General features: G+C 41.8%; 1 protein-coding gene across 1 annotated transcript; it reads right to left on the minus strand.

The window, feature by feature from the left end:
* Positions 1-17836: 17836 nt before the first annotated feature.
* On the minus strand, positions 17837-18832 carry NPBWR1 (neuropeptides B/W receptor 1). The gene has a single exon (XM_010282429.1). It carries the CDS (start codon positions 18830-18832, stop codon positions 17837-17839), a length of 996 nt encoding a protein of 331 aa, XP_010280731.1.
* Between the last annotated feature and the right edge of the window lie 207 nt (positions 18833-19039).

Consider the following 19039-nt stretch of genomic DNA (forward strand, 5'->3'; position numbering starts at 1 on the left):
TAATTCCTCCCCATTTCTGTAGTCACGCTGATGGTTTCCATAGCAACTTGCCTAGAGTTTGGAAGGAGGCACACTGCCTGCAGGAGGGAGAAGGCAGAAAGGTGATGGGGCTTGTTAGCATGAATGTGGCTACAATGCTAACAAGAATCTCAGCATGTCTTTTTTTAAAATTATACACCTAGTTTCTTTTTATTATTTTACTGTCATAGTCATCTCTGTTACCTGAAACAGCACATGAAATACTCCTTACTCTTCCTAGGCTTTTAATTCTCCCCTTTTCCCTCTAGTCTGGAATGCATGAAGCCTTCTCACCCCCTTTCACTGTTGCTTAGGTTCAGGGGGCTGCTGCTCCACTGGCACCAGCTCCCGGGGTGTCCTGGTATCCCTTCCTCTCCTCTTCCTGAATGAGCTCTGAAAGCTCTTGAGAGGTGGCACTCCAGCCAACAGGATGTTCAAATGATTTAAGCAACTGCTGACACCAGTGCACCAATATTTGGAGGTTCAGCTGTGCCTAATGGTCTCCTTTGTCAAAAAAGTGAGGTAAAGCAAGGAGTGGATGAACAGCAGAGGAGAGGTGCAAGGTGCTCTGGAGTGCAAGCCCAGAGGGCAAGGTTTGAGAAGTACTGCGAGGGTACAAAATTGAGATGGCAGAAAAAGTTTGCCAGAGAACAGTATGATTTTAATTCTGCTGTCCAACTTTATCTAATATTTATTAATCACTGAAGGAAAAGATATGTTTTAAAAGCAGGAATTAAAAAAACATGGCCCCTTAAAGAAAAGGAGTCAACACTGTTAGGAGAAACTAGATAACTTACTCCTCCACTGTAGTCTCCACCCTTGCTTAGGAAAAAGAACCAATTCCAAACAGTGATTGCTTGGCATTTCTGATACACGAGTCTTTCTGTATAAATTTTGGTGGTGAGGGCTTTTTTTTCTCTCCTGCTCATACTAGCTGGGTTTCAATGCTGTCCATTTTGAACTTAGACCTGATGGACTTTGTTTCTAGATTTTAGGTAGAAACTATCAACCAAATGCAATACTGAAGCATTCAAATAAGGTAGATATTCTGACTGGGAAAACCAAACTAGAAAAAAGAAAACAGAAAATCCTCCCTGAAGGTAACTTTGAGAAATGCCAGGTTTCTTTTTGTCATGAAGAAGTAGTTGCTGATCATCATGAGGTTACAAATGACCTAGTATTTATTTTAAAATAGAGAAACTAAGAGCTTTAGAATGTTAGATTTGTGTCTTGCAGAACAGGATTTGCACAACACAATGAACAAGTTGAAAATACTCTTCTGAGTGGAGTGAGTGACTGTGACTTTGTTCATTTGCCTTGTTTGCAAGACTGGTATTTCAAGGTGGTCAATGTAATATAATGTAGCCTGTACCCTTGGTGAGGTAAGAAGCTGTACTTGGAGAATAGTTATTGTATCTTCGTTTCAAAACTCATTACCAGTGCTGGTTGTGCTACAAGGGAAAACTTAGTATCAGCTATGGTCTCCACAGTGCAATAAAAGGAATTGTAGGATATGCGCTCATAAAGGTATGGTTTGAATGTGGTACGTCAAGATCCTTTAAAAATGCTAGTGTCTTCTTGAAACTGCCATGAATTTACACTATTAAGGAACTGAGCAAATGTCATTCCTCATTAACTCTTCAGTGTTTAAGTTGTCTGTTTAAGAAATTCGTTCTCAGAACCTGAAGCCAATATACCTGCATGGAGAGATTATTTTACACTTATGCTATTGAGATATTGCAAAGGACTCAGGGAGGTTCGAGAAGACTCTAAAAGGTAGCAGAGCAGCTCAAAGGAAGATTTTTTTTTTATTTTAATCCTAATTTGATTTTAAAATTGGATTGTGAAAATCCACCCTAACTTCTAGAGGCTCAGACTTTGAAGTGAGAAGGCAAACAAATTAGTTAGAGTTCGAAGTCTGCACATGAACTAGAACAGTGCTGGTGGCCTAGAGGAGTTCTGTCCTGGGACAACACACCTTGATGATTGACCCCAAATGACTGTCCCTGTCAGAAAACTTCTCAGTGTGCATTTGTGTTTGCTCTGAAATGCAAATCCCACTCGCTTACCTGATTCCAGAAATAGAGCTGTGCTTCCAGACACCACCCCTGCTCCCTTTAGTGTCCTTGTTCTTGGTCGCTGCCATTCATTGTCTGACACAAAGAACAGGCTGATGATTTGTTTTCAAGGATATTTTTTCAACTTCTGGGTTAGAAACTCTTTTAAAATGGAGAGTTCCCCTTATGAAAGTACAGCCAAACATATGCCTGGGATCTAAATACCTGAGAGCATTTGTAGTATGGAAGTAGGCGGAACAGAAGTGTCACTGTACTTTAGAAAACCCCAAAATGACATTCGCATTTGTCCCTCCTGAGCAGTCCCTTGACCACCTCCATTGCCTCTAGCAAGTTTGCGGTTCTGCTGCACCATCCCCGTGCCGGAGCAGAACATCCTTCTCTGCTGCGTGAGGTGTCCTGCTTTCTCCTGGCCCCGGCACAGCATCGCTGGCAGCCCTGGGCTGCGTGTGAGGCCCCGCTCGTGTGTTTATTCAGCTTTCTCCCACCCTCCGTGTCGCTGGGCTGCGTCTCTCAGTGCTGCTAGTTCTTGTTTCGGCAGCGCAGTCCCTGCTCAGTAGCGTTGTTTCTGGTACAGTGGTAAAGAATGGGTTTCTCTGGGGGCTAGCGGCATTCATTACAATGCGGCACTGTGGGCTGCTTCATTTACTGTCTTGGTAATTCTTCTGTAATTGATGGGGTGAGACTATCTGAGATTGCACTTCGCACAATTTCAATTCCCATTAGTACAGAACATTAGAGAGATGAAGCAGCACCCTATGCGTGTACGCACAAAAATTTCCTGTGCTTGTGCTGTTATTTCTGCATCATTATAGCTTTCTATTAGAACTAAATCCAGCAACAGAATAAGTATCATCTTTTGGATGAATTAATACTTATGGAAACTGATTTTTTTCTTTTCATGCAGGATTTTTTGATCCTTTGAAAAAGAAACATCAAAAATAAATATGTTTATTTTATAGGCAGAAGTAGCCCTCTAGCTTGTAGTAGTGACAATAAGCAGGACATTGAAGGATGATCTGGTCTGTGGAAGGAAAAGAGACACCAGAATAATCTGAAGTGTGGAACAACAGAGAATGTGAGATAGAAGATGTCACTCGATGTGAGGTTATAGATTACTGTGTATGAAATTCAGTTGTTAAAAAGGTATAGATCGATGTAGTAGATATAAAAACTTGATTTTTGAATGACTGGCAAAACTCCCACAGAAGTCAATGCCATTCCTATTTAAAATAAAGGCATCATTTTACAGGTCTATTTTGTGTGTTTGGATAATCTCTTCTCTTTCACTGAGATAGTGTGTTAGTACGGGACTATCGATTGGGCTACTGGCCTAACCTATAGGCCTGCATAACTGTGGGATGGTATAGCTGGATGAAACTAAATATATATCCTACAAAATATTAAGAACTATTAAAATGTCAATGGTATTTGAACAAAGCATCATTAGTTTTTCCCTAACGAAAAAATGTTTCCAGCATCCAGCTACTTGGATAAAATGCTGTCTCTTGGAAACTTCAATGAGAAGATAGTTCCTCTTGAAGGTGAACATCCTGACACAAATGGTAAGTAATCTTGTAACAGCCATAATGTGACCTGAAATGCCTTTCCAACAGCGCAAAGACTATTTTCCTGCTACAGGTTTTTGAACACTGTGTGACTCCTTGGCTTTTACTTCAAGAAAGTACAGTCAAAGATCTTTCCATCTTCAGCTCAGCTAAAGCAGGCTGCCAGGATCCGGTCAGATCACTGTATTTTCAGTCAGGCATAATTCCCTCCTGAGGAGCGAGTTGACAGAGGATGGCAAAAGCAAGCTCAAAATTTGGACGTATCTTGATCAAAGCAAGATAGCTGTCCTTTTTATTTATTTATTCCCACTTTGCCAACCCTGAACAATAGTTCTCCTTTGAAATATACTTCACAGTAGTTATAATTTTGCAACATATGCTGCATTAGTTTTCTGGCATGCATATCCCCATTCTCACCTTACTGATTTTTGAGTAGGTATCTCTCGTAACACGGGTAATAAAATTCACCTGTTAGATCACATTATCATAAATATTAGTTGTTTGTGTTACTCCTCCAATTTAGCGTATTTTAAAAGTGCCTGATCTGTGTAGGAGATAAAAAATCAATACGCTGCTTGACTAGGATTTCCCTGGGAAATAGAAAGGTGTGTAAGATTAGCTTTCAGACGGCAATGTTTTTTCTCTTTAAGGGGTTCAGTTGCTCTTTGAAAAAAGATACCAAGGTTTTCCTAGTAGTACCACAGCAGTGTGTCCTGAAAGAGCTTTTGAGTTGATGTTCCTTTGGAGACAAAAGGAACAATGTACACATATACACAATACCAGCACTTGCCCTACTTTTATGGTAATTCATATTTATTGTAACTAGTTTATTTTGGACTCAGGTGCCGCAGTAGGTCGTTATGTATACATACTGTTGTCGTGAAAAGAGTAAACCATACAATTGTATTGTAAGACAAAGCCATGTTTCTACAGAGGATCACAAAATTGTGTGATACCCAGCGTTAAGCTGCCAAGCGACAATGCTGCAGGGAGGTTACTGAGGTAACCTCCAAAAAACTCTTTTCCAAAGCCTATGTTGCCCTTGATTATAACCCGACTTCGGAAAAGACGTGGCTTCTGTTACTACATTCGTGAGACACCTGCAAAGTGCAGCAAATACTGTGCTCACCCTTGCACCTCTTTTCCCGCAGAGAAATTAATCTGTCCCTGCGCTGTTCCTCTGTGGTACCTGTTAGTGCTTCGACCCTGTGGCTCAAACCCATCATCTTGCCTGTCACGCTGATGTATTGGCAGTCAGACCCGTAAGGTGTGGTACGCTATGTGGCTCTCTTATCTCTGTTGCCATGTAGGCAAATAGTAAGAAAAAAAATGAAATCGCTTTTAAACAGTCCTTGGCAGAGGTAGTTGGAAATATTTTGTCAAAATAATTTCCTAATAAGCGCAGATTTTTTAAGAACGGGTTTCTTCACTCAGACATGCAGCTGCAGTGAGAGCAAGGGAGCTCTTGGGTCCACATCAAGATTTGATTAAGACCCATTTGCCCCCCAGGAAATCATTAGTTTTGTGTAGATAAACGTGGCCTTTGGTGAAGAGGACATGCAGGCAGGGTTTTGTAAGCACATCCCTACTGCAGCCCGTCTCTGCTTCAAACTGGTGCAGGGGTTGGATTAGGCAGCCTTTGCACAGGCAACGGAATGAGGCTGGCAGGAGTACCCCCACCGCAAGTCTGTTCCTTGCACTTGGACGCTTTAAACAAAGCATTTTTTATTCACTCAAAGGTACAAAGCAAACATGAAAGGATACAACTAAGTACCCCTGTTTTGGGTTTCCCCCTTGCTTTTTGCCTACGCTCATCCCCTTCCTAAACAAGTTCTGGCCTGTTGCTCCCCGTTCCTCTGAAGACTTTTTTTCTCCTGATCTTAAAGCTTAGTGCTGGAAAGAGCAATCATCCTTACTCTGGCTGATTAAGTAGCTGCTTCCAGATAAACGTTCCCAAGGTTTGCACTTGTGATTTCAAAGTCCTGGTTTTTGTGTTCCAAACTACATGTAAGTTTAAAGGATGGAACATACTGAACAGGGATGATTTAATTTTTATAAGACCAAGGAGTTCTAGGTAGTTTTCATAAAATTACTTCATTTAAAATATTATTGTATAAGAAGTTTTGTGATTTCTTGGCTATTTGTTTCTCAAGTCAAAGCTTTTATGAGCTGTGTAGATCTTTACTCATGACCCAAATGATTTGCTGAATTGTGGAGTTTTTTGTTTTAAATCACTCCATATACTTATTGCTGAATATAAAAAGTGTGTATAAACAGTTCCTGGAAATTTATTCTCTTGTAAAACAAATAGCAAAGCTCTAGAAAAATCCTCACTTTGGAAAACCTACTAACTTGTTATGAAACAAAGGAATAAACCATCTTAGATAAAGCAATATTTAAAATAAGAGGGAAGAAAATGAAAAGCTTACCCCTTATTAAAAAGTCTATAACTGTACTTCTAGCACTTTTTAATTACACAGTGCATAAATTTCTCAGGCATCTGCAATTACTTTAAATTTTTTGTAAAAGAGTTCTAAATATATAAAAGTTTCGTTCTTATCTGCAGTTTTCTACTTAGCATATTATAGCTACAGTTTTGCATATCTAACCTGCAATAGAAATACAAAACCAATACAAAATATACAAAAACAAAATACAATCAGATTTTCTTGTTTAGAAACAGTGGTAACTGCAGTGTATTAATAAAATATTTTCTGGTTAAAATTTCTGTTAGAAAGTGAATAAAAATGGAGCACCATCTCTGCAATTTAACTTTGGAACAATTTAATGAACTGTAGTATGAACAATGTTGGAAGATCCATTGTTGGACCCACTCATTGCAATAGAGTTCGTGGGGAAGTGGTTGGAAATTTTATATGAGATTTGGATGATTTTTGTTAGCTTAGTAAATTATTTAAGTTGGCTGATTCCTTGTACAGATTAGTTTTATAATGTTTAGTGCTTAGCCACAATTTTTTGTTCATAGGATCCTTTTTTTCTCTGCAATTTTGTAAAAAAAGAAATAATATGGTTAAATCCATAATTTCCTCATCTCATGTTATAAATTGCTTCATTTATTTACATGTTTAGTAATGATTTTTTTAAGGATAAGGAAGGTTAGATTTGGTAGCACATATTTATGCTTGCAGTAAATTACATAGAAACACTTCTCATTTTCTTAGTCTTCTACCAACAGTTAATTGTTCATGCAGTTGCTAAAGGTAAATAAACCCTGTCCGAGAATTGCATCATGTTCCTTAAACTGTGCAACATCCTCAGCATGGGAGCACCTGAGAACCATTCTTCCCCCCATTCCTGTTAACTTCAGCAAACTTTGGGTCAGATACTCTTTAACAGTTTGTTGCAAGACGTTATTTCTGAGTACAAACACATTTTAACAGTGAAGGAAGTAGAAGATCTTAATTTATGCCACATTTTCTTTTTCCATCCTTGAAGAATTAGCATTACTTCTGCCCTGCTTTGCTTTTCTTCATGGCCCCCGACATGTGCTTCTTAGTAGGTAGATGACAATTCCTAAAAGCTTTTGCAGCCCATCATAAATGACAAGTTCCCCTTGCAGAAAACAACAATGCAGTGGGAGGCATTATTGTGCAGATGGTGTTGGAGTCTCCTAAAAGTAGACAAGGGAGGAACAGAAGAACAGCTGACACCACAATGAAGACCATGTTGTTTCCCTCAGTCCCATTTTAGTGGTAGCATAAACTCGATTGAGGCAATGCACAGTGAAGTCTGTCTGTCTGATGTGGACATGATAAAGACCCTGAAAAGGCAGAAGAAATTAGTTTTACAGAGCATCTGTGAGCTTGTAAAGAGAGACTGACAGGGTATGGATGATGAGGCAGGGATAAGGACACAGGGAAAAGAAGGTCCTGCCCTAAAATCCTCAGTGAACAATGTCTGGACCTGTGAAACAGCACCTGGACTCCATCACAGCAGTATGTGAGATCTACTTTAACTGTAGTGTTGCTTATTTGTAGCAGATGTAAAGTTAATTGCTTATTTGTAGCAGACATAGAGTTAATTTAACATTGCATGTCGGTGCTGATAATAAAGTCACATATTGGGTGACTAATGGCATCATATATCTCTCTATTTGTCTTTCAAGCATTATGGTAAGATAGAAGAGGTCTTCACCCTTGCTGTAGGGATTTCCTTACCCATCTCTTTTGAATCAGCTGGAGAATGGATGGAAAGCATAGCCTCTGCTGGCAGCTCTAACTGGTCAATGGGATGGGGCCCTGTTAACATGCACCAGGTACAGTCATCTGGTCACCTCTTCTAGCTCACGTGAGAGCTTCTTCTGTTCTTCTCTTCTGTAATCTTTCTTCTGAATTTTCAGACCATCATTTGGAAAGAAATGTAGGTTCATCCACGATTTTGGAGTTTATCAAACTTTGCAATTCCTGTATTTGCTTGGCTTCTCCCACCCTTATGATGCTTTAAAACTTCTTCGTTTGTCCACTTATTACATTGTCCCATAGAGACTAGATTCAATTTTATTCATGGTCAAACTCTTTAGTCAGTGTTGCAGAATGTCCAGCCCAGCAGAACCTTATTTGGGCCACTGTATGCTCTCATTGTACAAATAATAAAAATAGTTACAAAAGGTTTCTATTTCTGCCCTGCCAGGTTTAATGCTGACAGGTAACGATGTATGCCACCTGCCCCCACACATGGCATAATAATATCTGTTGCTGTTAATTATTAGTAACTGGAAACAGTTATACATTACCATATCAAGCAATATAATATAGGAACCAATGGAAACAGACTACTTGGCAAAACAGACTGTTGGTTTGATCCAGAATGGTAATTCTGAAATAGTGAATTTGTTCTGGAAATCCAGCATTTTACAATGGATTTTTTTTTTTTATTTTATTGAACACTTTTAGCTGCAGTAATGAGACTCAATGGTAGCAGTTCTTCAAAACACGAAAAATTCAACTATGTGGTATAAACACTGAGTGCCACTTCATTTCTTACCTAGTCACAGAGGGATGGAAATTGGCCACCCCAGATTCAACTAGCCTTGAACAGGAGTCCAGTAATCAATACAGCAAAAATTCAAAAGATAATTGCTAACAACAGCAGGGCCTATTAGAGTGATTTCTGCATTGATCCTTCTGTCTTACATTCTGGCTTGGCCTGGTTTATTTAAATGTGTTCTAAGTTATTTATACCAGGATTAATTTCTCTGAGTAACATTTCTTGAAGCCTTTTTGATTTTAGTGGAGTTTAAGTAAGAGTCAGCAGAATGTTTCATCACACTAAAAAGACTTGTCAACAGGGTTGAAGTTTGTTCTGAGATTTTTGAGGACTGCAGTTTTTGAGAAGACTTCTAAAATTTTAGTATTCTTTTTATCACACATTGCCTGTGTGAATGAATAAGTATACCAGATGAGTATCAAAGCCTTAGAAGAAGGGAAAGATATTAGTACTCTTTTGAATCTTTTCTTTTTAATCCTGCAATGCTGCTTCGAAGATAGGTTTGGGTTTTTTTTTTTCAGGCTGTTCAAAATATACCCAAAAGATGATAGCGAGCTGCCTTCTCCCATTATATGAAATTTTCACATTGAGTTGTCCAAAGTTCCCATCACATATTGCAGCACCAGAAATCAAAAATGATCTATCACACTAGCTCTTGCTGATACTTGGGTAGATTTAGCTCATTGCAGAGAACAAATGTCAAACTGTAAGGCTCGTCAAATATGAAGACAATACTTCTATAGGCACTTAATATAAGCACATGAAAGTTTTATATAGTATATTGCTGCTATTGTCACTATGCCAACCAGAAATTAGCCTTGTTACTTCTTTAGCTGAAGATCCATTTTGTAACGCAGACTCAGTGCCTGGGGCATAAAAGCCCACGTGCAATTTTTCAGATTCAGTTTTGAGGTGAATTTAATGCAGAAGTGAAACGTAGACCTCGGAAAACACATGTTTCTTCTGACGCATGGAGAGGGAAGCAAGGCAGCGTCTGTCTCTCGGATTGCGAATTCTCTTGTGCCGCTTTTGGTTTTCTGTAGGTGGGTAAACGTCTACCACAACAACCCAGGATGGTTAGCACCTCACTGCTACCATAGTGTCAGCAGTAAACAACAATAATCAACCAACAGTTCCACGATGCTGGTGTTTTTCTACTGATTTGCCAGCCTCAGCAGGCAAGGATGTCACACCTCAGAGCTAGAGCTGGGGAGCGCTTACGCACCAGGTGCCAGGTAGAGTAGCCTGGATGTCTCCCTGTAGCAAAGGGATCTGCTACCACACAGGCGTGTTGTAGGACTTCCGTCCAGTAAGAAACATAAATATACATTACGGTGTTTAAGGGGACTGTAGTAACATCTGAGCCTGTAATAATTTATGAAGACAGATTACGTCGTTGGCTATTCATATGTTAAAATTATATTTGCTGTATCCAAGCCCATTGTATTACTTGCAGCTCCCCAAAAGTCTGCCAGATATTTAAATGATTGTGCTCCTTGCTCCTTATTAGAAGCATATAGTTTTTTTTCTTAATATACACATTAAAAAATATTTCAGACACATTTCCTTTAAAGAAAATATCCATTAATTTTACTTTAAAGGACTTGAGGATTATGGCTGAGAATCTCTTGCCTTTCTGGTCTGCCTAGTGTCTGAACTGAGAACTTAAATTTGGGAGAAAAAAGGAGTTTTAATCTAGATTTAAGCTAAACTACTACTATGATTTCTGCAGACTTTGTTTAACCATTCAAACAATACTTCTTAAAAAGTACTTATCTCCAAAATTTTTAAATGCATGTGGATACATGCCATTTTATATATAGCTTATAAAAAATTTCCAATATTTTCTTGTTTTCCTAAAGATTGGCTAATTTATGTTAATTTTGGCATATCCTCTAACACAGCATCCGAATTAGCTCTTAGGAGCGTTTTGGTATTTTTTTTTTTTCAATCTTTAAATCCTGTTTAGGAAAACAGCAAAGGTTTCTCAGTGAAGGACCAGTGACATCTAGGGAATGAAAGCTGAAAGGGGGGCAAGTGTGCAAAACACGAAACACGGTCTGGACATAATAGGAACCAGGGATAGGGAAAAGGGAAATAATGGGGAAAAAATCCAGCTAACGAGAACGGTGGAAAGCACAGCACAGAGACGCCCAAATTCTTGCCCAGACACAGGCTCGGGCTCCACAGGGCTGGCCTGGCTCGGGGAATGGTGGGGAGGAACGGTGGCCTCTGGCTGCTGACGCTGCCTTTGCTTTGCACCAGTGACATCTCCTCAACGCTCCCCCAAACCAGACCCTCCACGGGGCTGATTGACTGGGAGTGGGAATGTGAAAGGAAGACATGGGTCCTCAGGTGCGTCCAGACATCACACCTCTTGGCATTTGAGACTACTATAGATTTGAAGTGATGCTTATAAAGAAACAGGAAAACACCAAACAGCTTTGGGATCACACCTTTACAAAATTCTGACCTAAACTGTGTTGTACGTCTGTGTATAAATAAATAAATAAATAAACAAACAAATTTTAAAAAAATTATATAAAATAATATACAATAAATATAATAAATATAAACCAATACATACATATATGTATTGTTTTATTCCTTTCTTAAAGCTATTTTAATATACTACTTCTGTTTATGATCCTTTTGAGAAAAATTTGAGGAAAAGTCATACATAGAAAATGTATGCTCTGTGTCAGCAATAACAGCAGAAAGTCGTTTCCCCATAGTACATTTGCTTGAATAAATTGTCTTTGGACTCCCTCTGGTGGTATAGAGGTTTTGGAAGTAGAAAAATGTTTTGGAAGCAACTCGTGGAGCCTCAAATTACATAGTTTTAGCAATGAGTTCATAGTTTGTGATTTTTCTTCATACTTCCTAAAAATGGCTATGGAAGAAGATGGGGAAAAAGGCAAATATATAAAAATTATGCAGAGCTTAATTTTTTTCATTTTGTAATGCAGAAAAAGTTGGTGGGTTTCTCTCGCTTGAGACACCAATACATAGAGTTGCCTTTGGTTGCTTTACATTGGCGAAGTAGCACAATTATAAAACTTTCTCAAAGTTTTCTGCAAAGGGACTATTTTGAAACAGAAAGAGGCCAGATGGGTCGTGGGAGATGGGGACCACTCTAACTGGAACAGGCTGGTCTGCGAGATCCTTACTCGTACCAGTGAAGAATTAACCCCCAGATAGGGTTAAGGAATCATTTCCTTGGCATGACTGGGCTGCTCATGTAAGCAGCTGCTTACCAGAATGAGCAAAGGAATCACAATCTGATTCTTTTTTAAATGAAAAGGTGTCTACATTGCACATGTGAACATACAGGGGGTTTACCAGCTGCATGTTGTGCTATGTATGTTAGAAAACAACGTCAATATTAGACCAAATGTTGGTCTGTCAAATTCAAGTCTGTAAACTCCTGCTTTGTGTACTGTCTGCAATGGGTGAATATCAGGTATTTTTTTCTCTTTGATTAATTAGCAATTAATTTAAGTATGTTTTATTTATAAGAGAATGGATATTATTCTGTTGAATTATTTATATAGTTGAAATTGCTGGGGCCCCATAGGAATGGCCACTGGAAAAGGCATTTTTCTGTATTTCTAGGCTCTGGAAATTCCAGAAGTTCTGAACTCATTGAGGAAAACTCCATCTGCTCAAATATAACTGGGGAAAACTCAGTGCATTCTGCATTTAAGAAGAAGTCTCTACAGCAAAAATCTTGCTGAAAATGTTTGACCTAAAAATAAGGTGTTAATCTGCTCTAGAAATGGGGATACCTAGTTTAACTGAGCACATGAAAACTGTGGAAGATTTTGCTTTCAAAAGTTTTATTAGAAAAAATTATCCTTTAGTTGATTAAAAGAAGCAGAAAGTGGAAATATTCTTAGGAGAGAAATAAAAGAAATTGATTCTTAGAGACTTCCAAGAATTAGGAAAAGAAATTTAATGGGTTTACTTTAGCTCGTAGATTCAATCCAGACAAAACATTATTTCATGAATTAAAATGCTCCTTTCTGAGTATGGACTTCTCCTTGCCAGATGTGCCCAACAAGAGACACTTGCAGGGAACCATCTAGATGTACTACAGGGGTCAGAAATTTGCCCATGTCACGGTCGTGCACATGGAGAGTGTTTTTAAGATTTCAGCTTGTTATGCCAGCGGCAGGTAGCCTGAGCGGCAAGTCAGGAAACAATTGCATGACGTTTCACGTCCCCTTGAGTACTATATGGTTATATATTATAATTAACATATATGCTCCAAGCATTTGTACTCGACTTGTTATCAGCTATTCAGAATGAGGAATTAGGGGGCAGATCCTGGATTTCCTAGTACCGCTCAGAGTGAGGATTTCTTGAACCTGGATTGTGAAGTTTCACGGTGCTGTGGGGATGTGCGCATGTCAGCCAGGAAAGTGCTTTTGAAATAAATCTTCTGATCATTCCCCCTTACCACCCTTGGGCCCATTCTGCAGAGCAGCCTACAAACGTACTAGCTGAAGTCCTTTCGGGTGAAATTAAGGCAGCCATCTCGGAGCACAGCTAGCGTGCTGCAACAGCTAATGCCTCTGTGCAGAGGACAGCTAGACCAGGGTAGGAACTCCCGAAATGCACTCAGCATCGCCTCTGGGCTCTTACAACCCGTCATAAGAACAGGCCTGTTGTTATTGCGCTTGGTGTTAAGACAGACAGAGCCCAGGATCTCCCTTCCTGGACCCAAACGCAGGGATCACTTTAGCCGGACACTGCGTGGCTCTCCTCTGACCCTGTGTACTCCCCCTTACCTCCGCCTGCTGATGTGTTGCTCCTGACTTCAGGGCAGCTTTATGCTGTGGAACAAATAATTGGAGATACGCTTGAAAGCCACTAAAATACAACTGACAGAGGTGCAAAACTTAATGGGTAAGTGATATAAAAATGAGAGACGAGGTATATGTGTTGAGAGCTGCTTTGGCCAACCAGTGCTGCGACATATCTGGAACTTGAAAAATAGCATGGCATGATGTATCCCTTCCGTTACGCCGGCTTTCAGGGCTAGAGGTGTTACAAAAGCCCATATGGAGAAAATACACCTTGCCTGAGCTAAGTGAGAAATTTGCCTAAATCCTCTGGTGTCAAAGCAGTCTGCTGAGGGAGCCCAAGAGAGCACCCAAGGGATTGGTGGTGGTCAACAGCAGCTACAGGTTTGGGGTAGTCATCTCAGGAATGGCCAAGCAATTGTGCTGCTCCTGGAAGAGTGTGCAGGGTGATTTTTAAAACAACTTACAGAGAACTCATGGGTCTGAAGGAGTACCTGGTTTTCAGTGACCAGAGCTCCCAGGGTGTGCCTCAGTCACTGAGGGACATGTACACTCATGGTTTCTTTCTGAAGGGGTGCTTGACAGTCACACACAGCATTACTCTTGTGAGAGACTGAATCATAAAACATTTGTCTCAAAGACTGTTTATCCAAGATAAGGATGGCTACATGGCCACAGAGATCTCTGGCTGATGAAAAACGCCTTGCCAAGATAATGACTACAAGACATGAGACAGTTGTGTGAGGAGCAGCGCTGGAGCCGCCCACCATGAAGTGTGTGTGCATATGCAGGAATGTGAAGATATGCAAAATTGCAGGCCTTGAATGAGAGTAAAAGGAACTGCCAAGACAAGCCCATGTGCATGCCGGCCGCCTCTGAGCGTGATCACCTACCACCGAAAACTTCGAGAGACTTGGGCCCCGGGATGCCACGGATCCATGGTGGTGACTATCCTTGCAACTCTATCCCGAATGCTTGCTTGATTTCTGTCTTTTTATTCCATTCTGTCCCATCGCTAATAATTCTTTACTTTTGATAATAAAAGCTGTCTTGGGTATACAGCATTTGACCTCATTTGTGTCTTAATCTTGCTCTCGGGATCATATGGAAACCTCCCCCGACATTGTATGTGGACAACTCTCTAGACCTCTATAGCTTGCTATACATAGACTATAGGGAGATGCTCATGAAAAGCAATGCACGCGTATCGGAAGCCTAGATATTGAGGAGATTTGGTGCTGACAGCCTACAAAAAGCTGAAGGTCTGGTTCTGTTTAATCACATTATTTGGGGATGGGGGGAAAGCTGAATACCCACTTATACAGAAACGGTGACACTGTTCTCTCCTGCCTTGGCTTGTGAGGCCTTACTGCAGTGACACCAGCTCTAGGTAAAGAGTATACAATATCAAGCCTATGGGTCTCAAGACTATATTGAGGTATGTACCTTGCAGATGAAAGGCAAGCTCGTGCTGCTGACTAAAGCATCTGGATGCAAAGTGACCTGTTGCATCTCGCCTGACACCTGTGGGGCCGGATGATGGTGTTTCACAGGGCCCTGGGCACGGAGGGTTTCCTTTAGCTACCCACGCTGCCACACCTGGATAAAAAGGGTGCAAAGGAACTCACGGATGCCATATGTTCTTACATGTTGACCAAGCATGTGCAATCACTTACTTGCATTGCACGTATCTTCCTCCACTACGCTTTGCTGTGTGTTCTGCTATATTAATTTTATGACTACTTCGTACTTTTTATAGTTTAATGTGGGTCATATTTTCCTGCTGGTCAGCTTTAGATGTTGTACCTGATTAGTCTTATGTACCTGATTTACCTGTGCAGGTTCGCTTCTTTTCTCAGTTTCCATGTGTGGGCTGCCTGTTAGCAGTGTAAGTGAGAATACTTCGAGTATCTCCACTTTACAGGCTCCCTTCAATTAGCGGAGTGCCTGGGCTCCTTTGCGCTTCTGCTGCATCAGAGGCTCAGCCCCTTCTGGGTCCCAGAACTTTGCCCATCCCTGCTCTCCACAGGGCAAGACGCCTGGTATTTAACAGGTGTATCCTGGTAGTCTCACCAGCCGCAGCGCTGAGAATACAGCCCTGCCTCCTCCCTCCATCTTGCTCCCCCCAAAAAATCACACACACACAAAAAATTGCTGCACGTTTTCAGGCAGTGGCCAACAATTTGAAACGCTGGGCTTAACACCAGTCGGGGTGATATAAACAGAGGATGAGGACGAGGCACAAGCAGCCAGAAGCTGCCTCTGTGGGACTGGCTCTACTTACGCCCGGGTACCTGTGCCCCGGCTGCATGGCGAAGCGAGCCTGGGCAGGTTGATCCGCTCTGCAGCAGCCGCAGGGGGACTAAAACCCCGGGCCCCAGAGGGGCGCCTGCACGCGCCGCGGTGGGGAGCAAGGCTCGGGCAGCTGAGTGCGTGGCTGAGAGCCTCCGCACAGGGCCCCTTACTCGTGGTCAGGATGTCTCAACCCAGAGGAGGTTTGGGCTTTCATTCCTGGCCTGCCTGAGCTACCAGGGAGCCTATAAAGTAGTTGCTGTTAGGTAAAGTAGTAGGCTGTAGCAGGTCTGCTCTTGTCTGCCTTGTTACTTGCTGCATAGTTTTCTTTGCAGAAGTATAAGCTGTATTTTCTTTTTGGGAAACTCATACCCACACTGATGGTGCCACTACCCATCTGGATCTGCAGGTCATCCTGGATTTACTTCCATCTGGAAATGCAGGTGCACTTGACAGTAAAAGTTACTCCCAAATGGGATCAGTTACTTTGCATGGTTTAATCATCAACCCAGTTATATGTCATTATAAAGTACCAGGGTTTATATAACTGCTAACACTTGCAAGTAATATGCTTATTTGGTGTTTCCTCAGAAGGATTTAGCAAAATAAACTTTCTGCATGCCTATGGCAGAACTCCAGACTGCAGCAGTGGAAGGAGACCTAGTGCAAGGGCTCTCAGGAGGCATTTGCAAACCTGAGCATGTGCTGCACAAGTTGTTACGCACCTCCTGAAACCCGTCATCCTTTCCTGTGTTGGTGGAAATTCAATTCTTTAACTGCATTTCCCTATCTCTGTATTCAGTGGAAGGAGAAATATGTAACAAAATCTGTGTTACAACTATTTTGCGCGTGCTGCAGGGGAGAAGAGGGAAGACCTCTAAGATGAGAAATGTTAAGTGACTGCAAGGGTTTTCCCAGTCTTCCACATTTTTTCAGTTTTCCTTAGAGGGCTAAAAGAGGAGATAAGAGGACAAAACCTCCTCATACAATGCTTGGACATGTGAATTCCAGTGAAATTTTCATTGACCCTCCTCCAGGCAAAATTAAGCTAATGTTTTGAGTGGATATTTTTACTTCCTTTGTCCTTCTTAAGAGAAATATTAACAAATCTCACCAGCAAGCAGAGCACAAATATGTGAGACACTATTAAAGTAACCTAATCACTACATATGATATTTATGATTTGTAGGGAAGAAGTCAGAATATTCTCCATGTTTCAGCAACTCCTTCTAAAACTCTTAGAGGCTAAATTGTTCTGAAAATACCTTCAGATTCTATTTTCTACAACCAAAACCCATAAAATACCTGTGTGTGCAAGAAGATTGCCCATAAACATATGACAAATAAAAAAATAAACATCACTTCTGGTGCAAACAAAAGCTGCAGATTTTACAAACTACAGCTCCTAAGTACACTGTTAAGCCATTTTCCACAGCAAGTGGCTCCAAACCCACATCTGTGTATTTTATTCACTAGTGAGACTTTGCACTTTCTTCCTTAAAGCCAGACTGAGGCCTCTCTCACCTGTTATCACAGAGTTTGACTACCTTATCTCAGTCCCCTGTGAAATGAAATGAGCTCAATACCATGGTTCGTTCCTTATCCTTTGGAGCTGTGCCTTTTTCAATATTGCAAAGTCTGCGAGAGTTTGAGTAAGCAGGTGCTGTGTATATGAAAGAGGCTGAGGAATAATTAAGCAAGACACTCAATGAGACCTTTATTGGACTTTACGAATCACCAGTAAAAGAGACAGTCATGTGGCTTGAGTTCACAAAGCGGTATCTGTAAAAAGGGAAGAAGGACCTGCTGCAGCTGCGTGAGTTACAAACCCAGGACAGAAAGCACAGCAGAGAGAAGGGATTAAAAAAAAAATAAAAAAAAGAGGGCAAGGGATGGAGAGCAGTGCTGACGAAATGAGTGCAAGGAAGTTGAGAAAGCTCCACCTCTCCCCAGTTTGTGTCGTCTCTCTGTCACAAGGAGGCTGGAGAGAAAGCACTCTGCACTGGAGTCACCCAGGAAGAGCAGGTGACAGTGAGAGAGGGACACCGGAGGGGACAGAGGGTTGGCTCTATGAGGTGTTTCTACAACCTATCAGTTTGCGAAAGCTCTTCCGGAAATTGTCATCCAGAAAGGCATACAGGAAAGGGTTGAAGCAGCTGTTGGCGTAACTCAAGCTAGTGATGAAGTAGGAAAGCCCAATGATCAGTGGAGTTTGTGGGATGTCTGTGGTGAGGGCCACCACTGTGCTAAGGTGATAGGGCGTCCAGCAGAACAGGCACACAGCCAAGATGACAACAACCATCAGCATAACTTTTTTTTTTGCTTTGTTCAGGGCTTTTGCATTGCTGTGGAGGCGCACACGTCTCAATCTGCACAGCATGGTGGTGTAGAGGATGCAGATGGTGGACACCGGGATGGCAAAGCCTAATATAAGGGTGTAGATCCGACTGCCTTTCCACCACACGCTCTCAGGGTGGGGGAACACGAAGACACACTGGGAGCGCCCCTGCTCCTTGTGTATCTTAGCAAAGAAGGTGAAGGGTAGGATGATGACTGTGACAAAGGACCAGACGCAGATGCTCACAATCTTGGCTGCTCGGTAGGTGCGGTAGGACATCTTCCTGGACTTGGTGGTGGCCACCACAACCAGGTAGCGGTCAATGCTCATGATGGTGAGGAAGTAGATGCTGGAGAAGGTATTGTACTGGTCTATAGAGACGATGAGCTTGCACATGAACTCTCCAAAGGGCCACTGCAGGAGCAGGTAGTCAGCAATGTTCATGGGTAGCACAAAGGTAAAGAGCTCATCAGCAATGGCCAGGTTGAGGATGAAGATATTGGTGACTGTTTTCATCTTCGGGGCTTTGAGGATTGCATAGATGACTGCGGTGTTGCCTGTCAGCCCCACAGCACAGATGATGGAGTAGATGATAGGCACCATGATGTAGAAGCTGGGGCTCAGTGGGGGAGCGGACATATTCAGCCCCCCATCCCCTCTCCCGGTGCAGTCCACAGGCCCATCCACATATGAGGAATTGGTCTCAGGCAGGGAGGAGTTCTCCATGGCCACAGGAGAGGGTGGCCTGGCCCACTGGTGGTAGGAATGACTTGGAAGTGGGGGGAAAAAGGCAAGACCCCTGCTCTTCTCAAGTGTGTCTCCTCCGGCACATCCAGCCACTGAGGTGTCACATATGCTGTGCCAGGAGCAATGGGAGGTCACCGAGCTCTCAGCTGGTGGTGGAGGTTCCCACAACCCCCCTTGCAGCAGGAA

Source organism: Phaethon lepturus, unplaced genomic scaffold (assembly GCF_000687285.1).
Source record: "Phaethon lepturus isolate BGI_N335 unplaced genomic scaffold, ASM68728v1 scaffold21092, whole genome shotgun sequence".
NCBI classification, from domain to species: Eukaryota; Metazoa; Chordata; class Aves; order Phaethontiformes; family Phaethontidae; genus Phaethon; species Phaethon lepturus.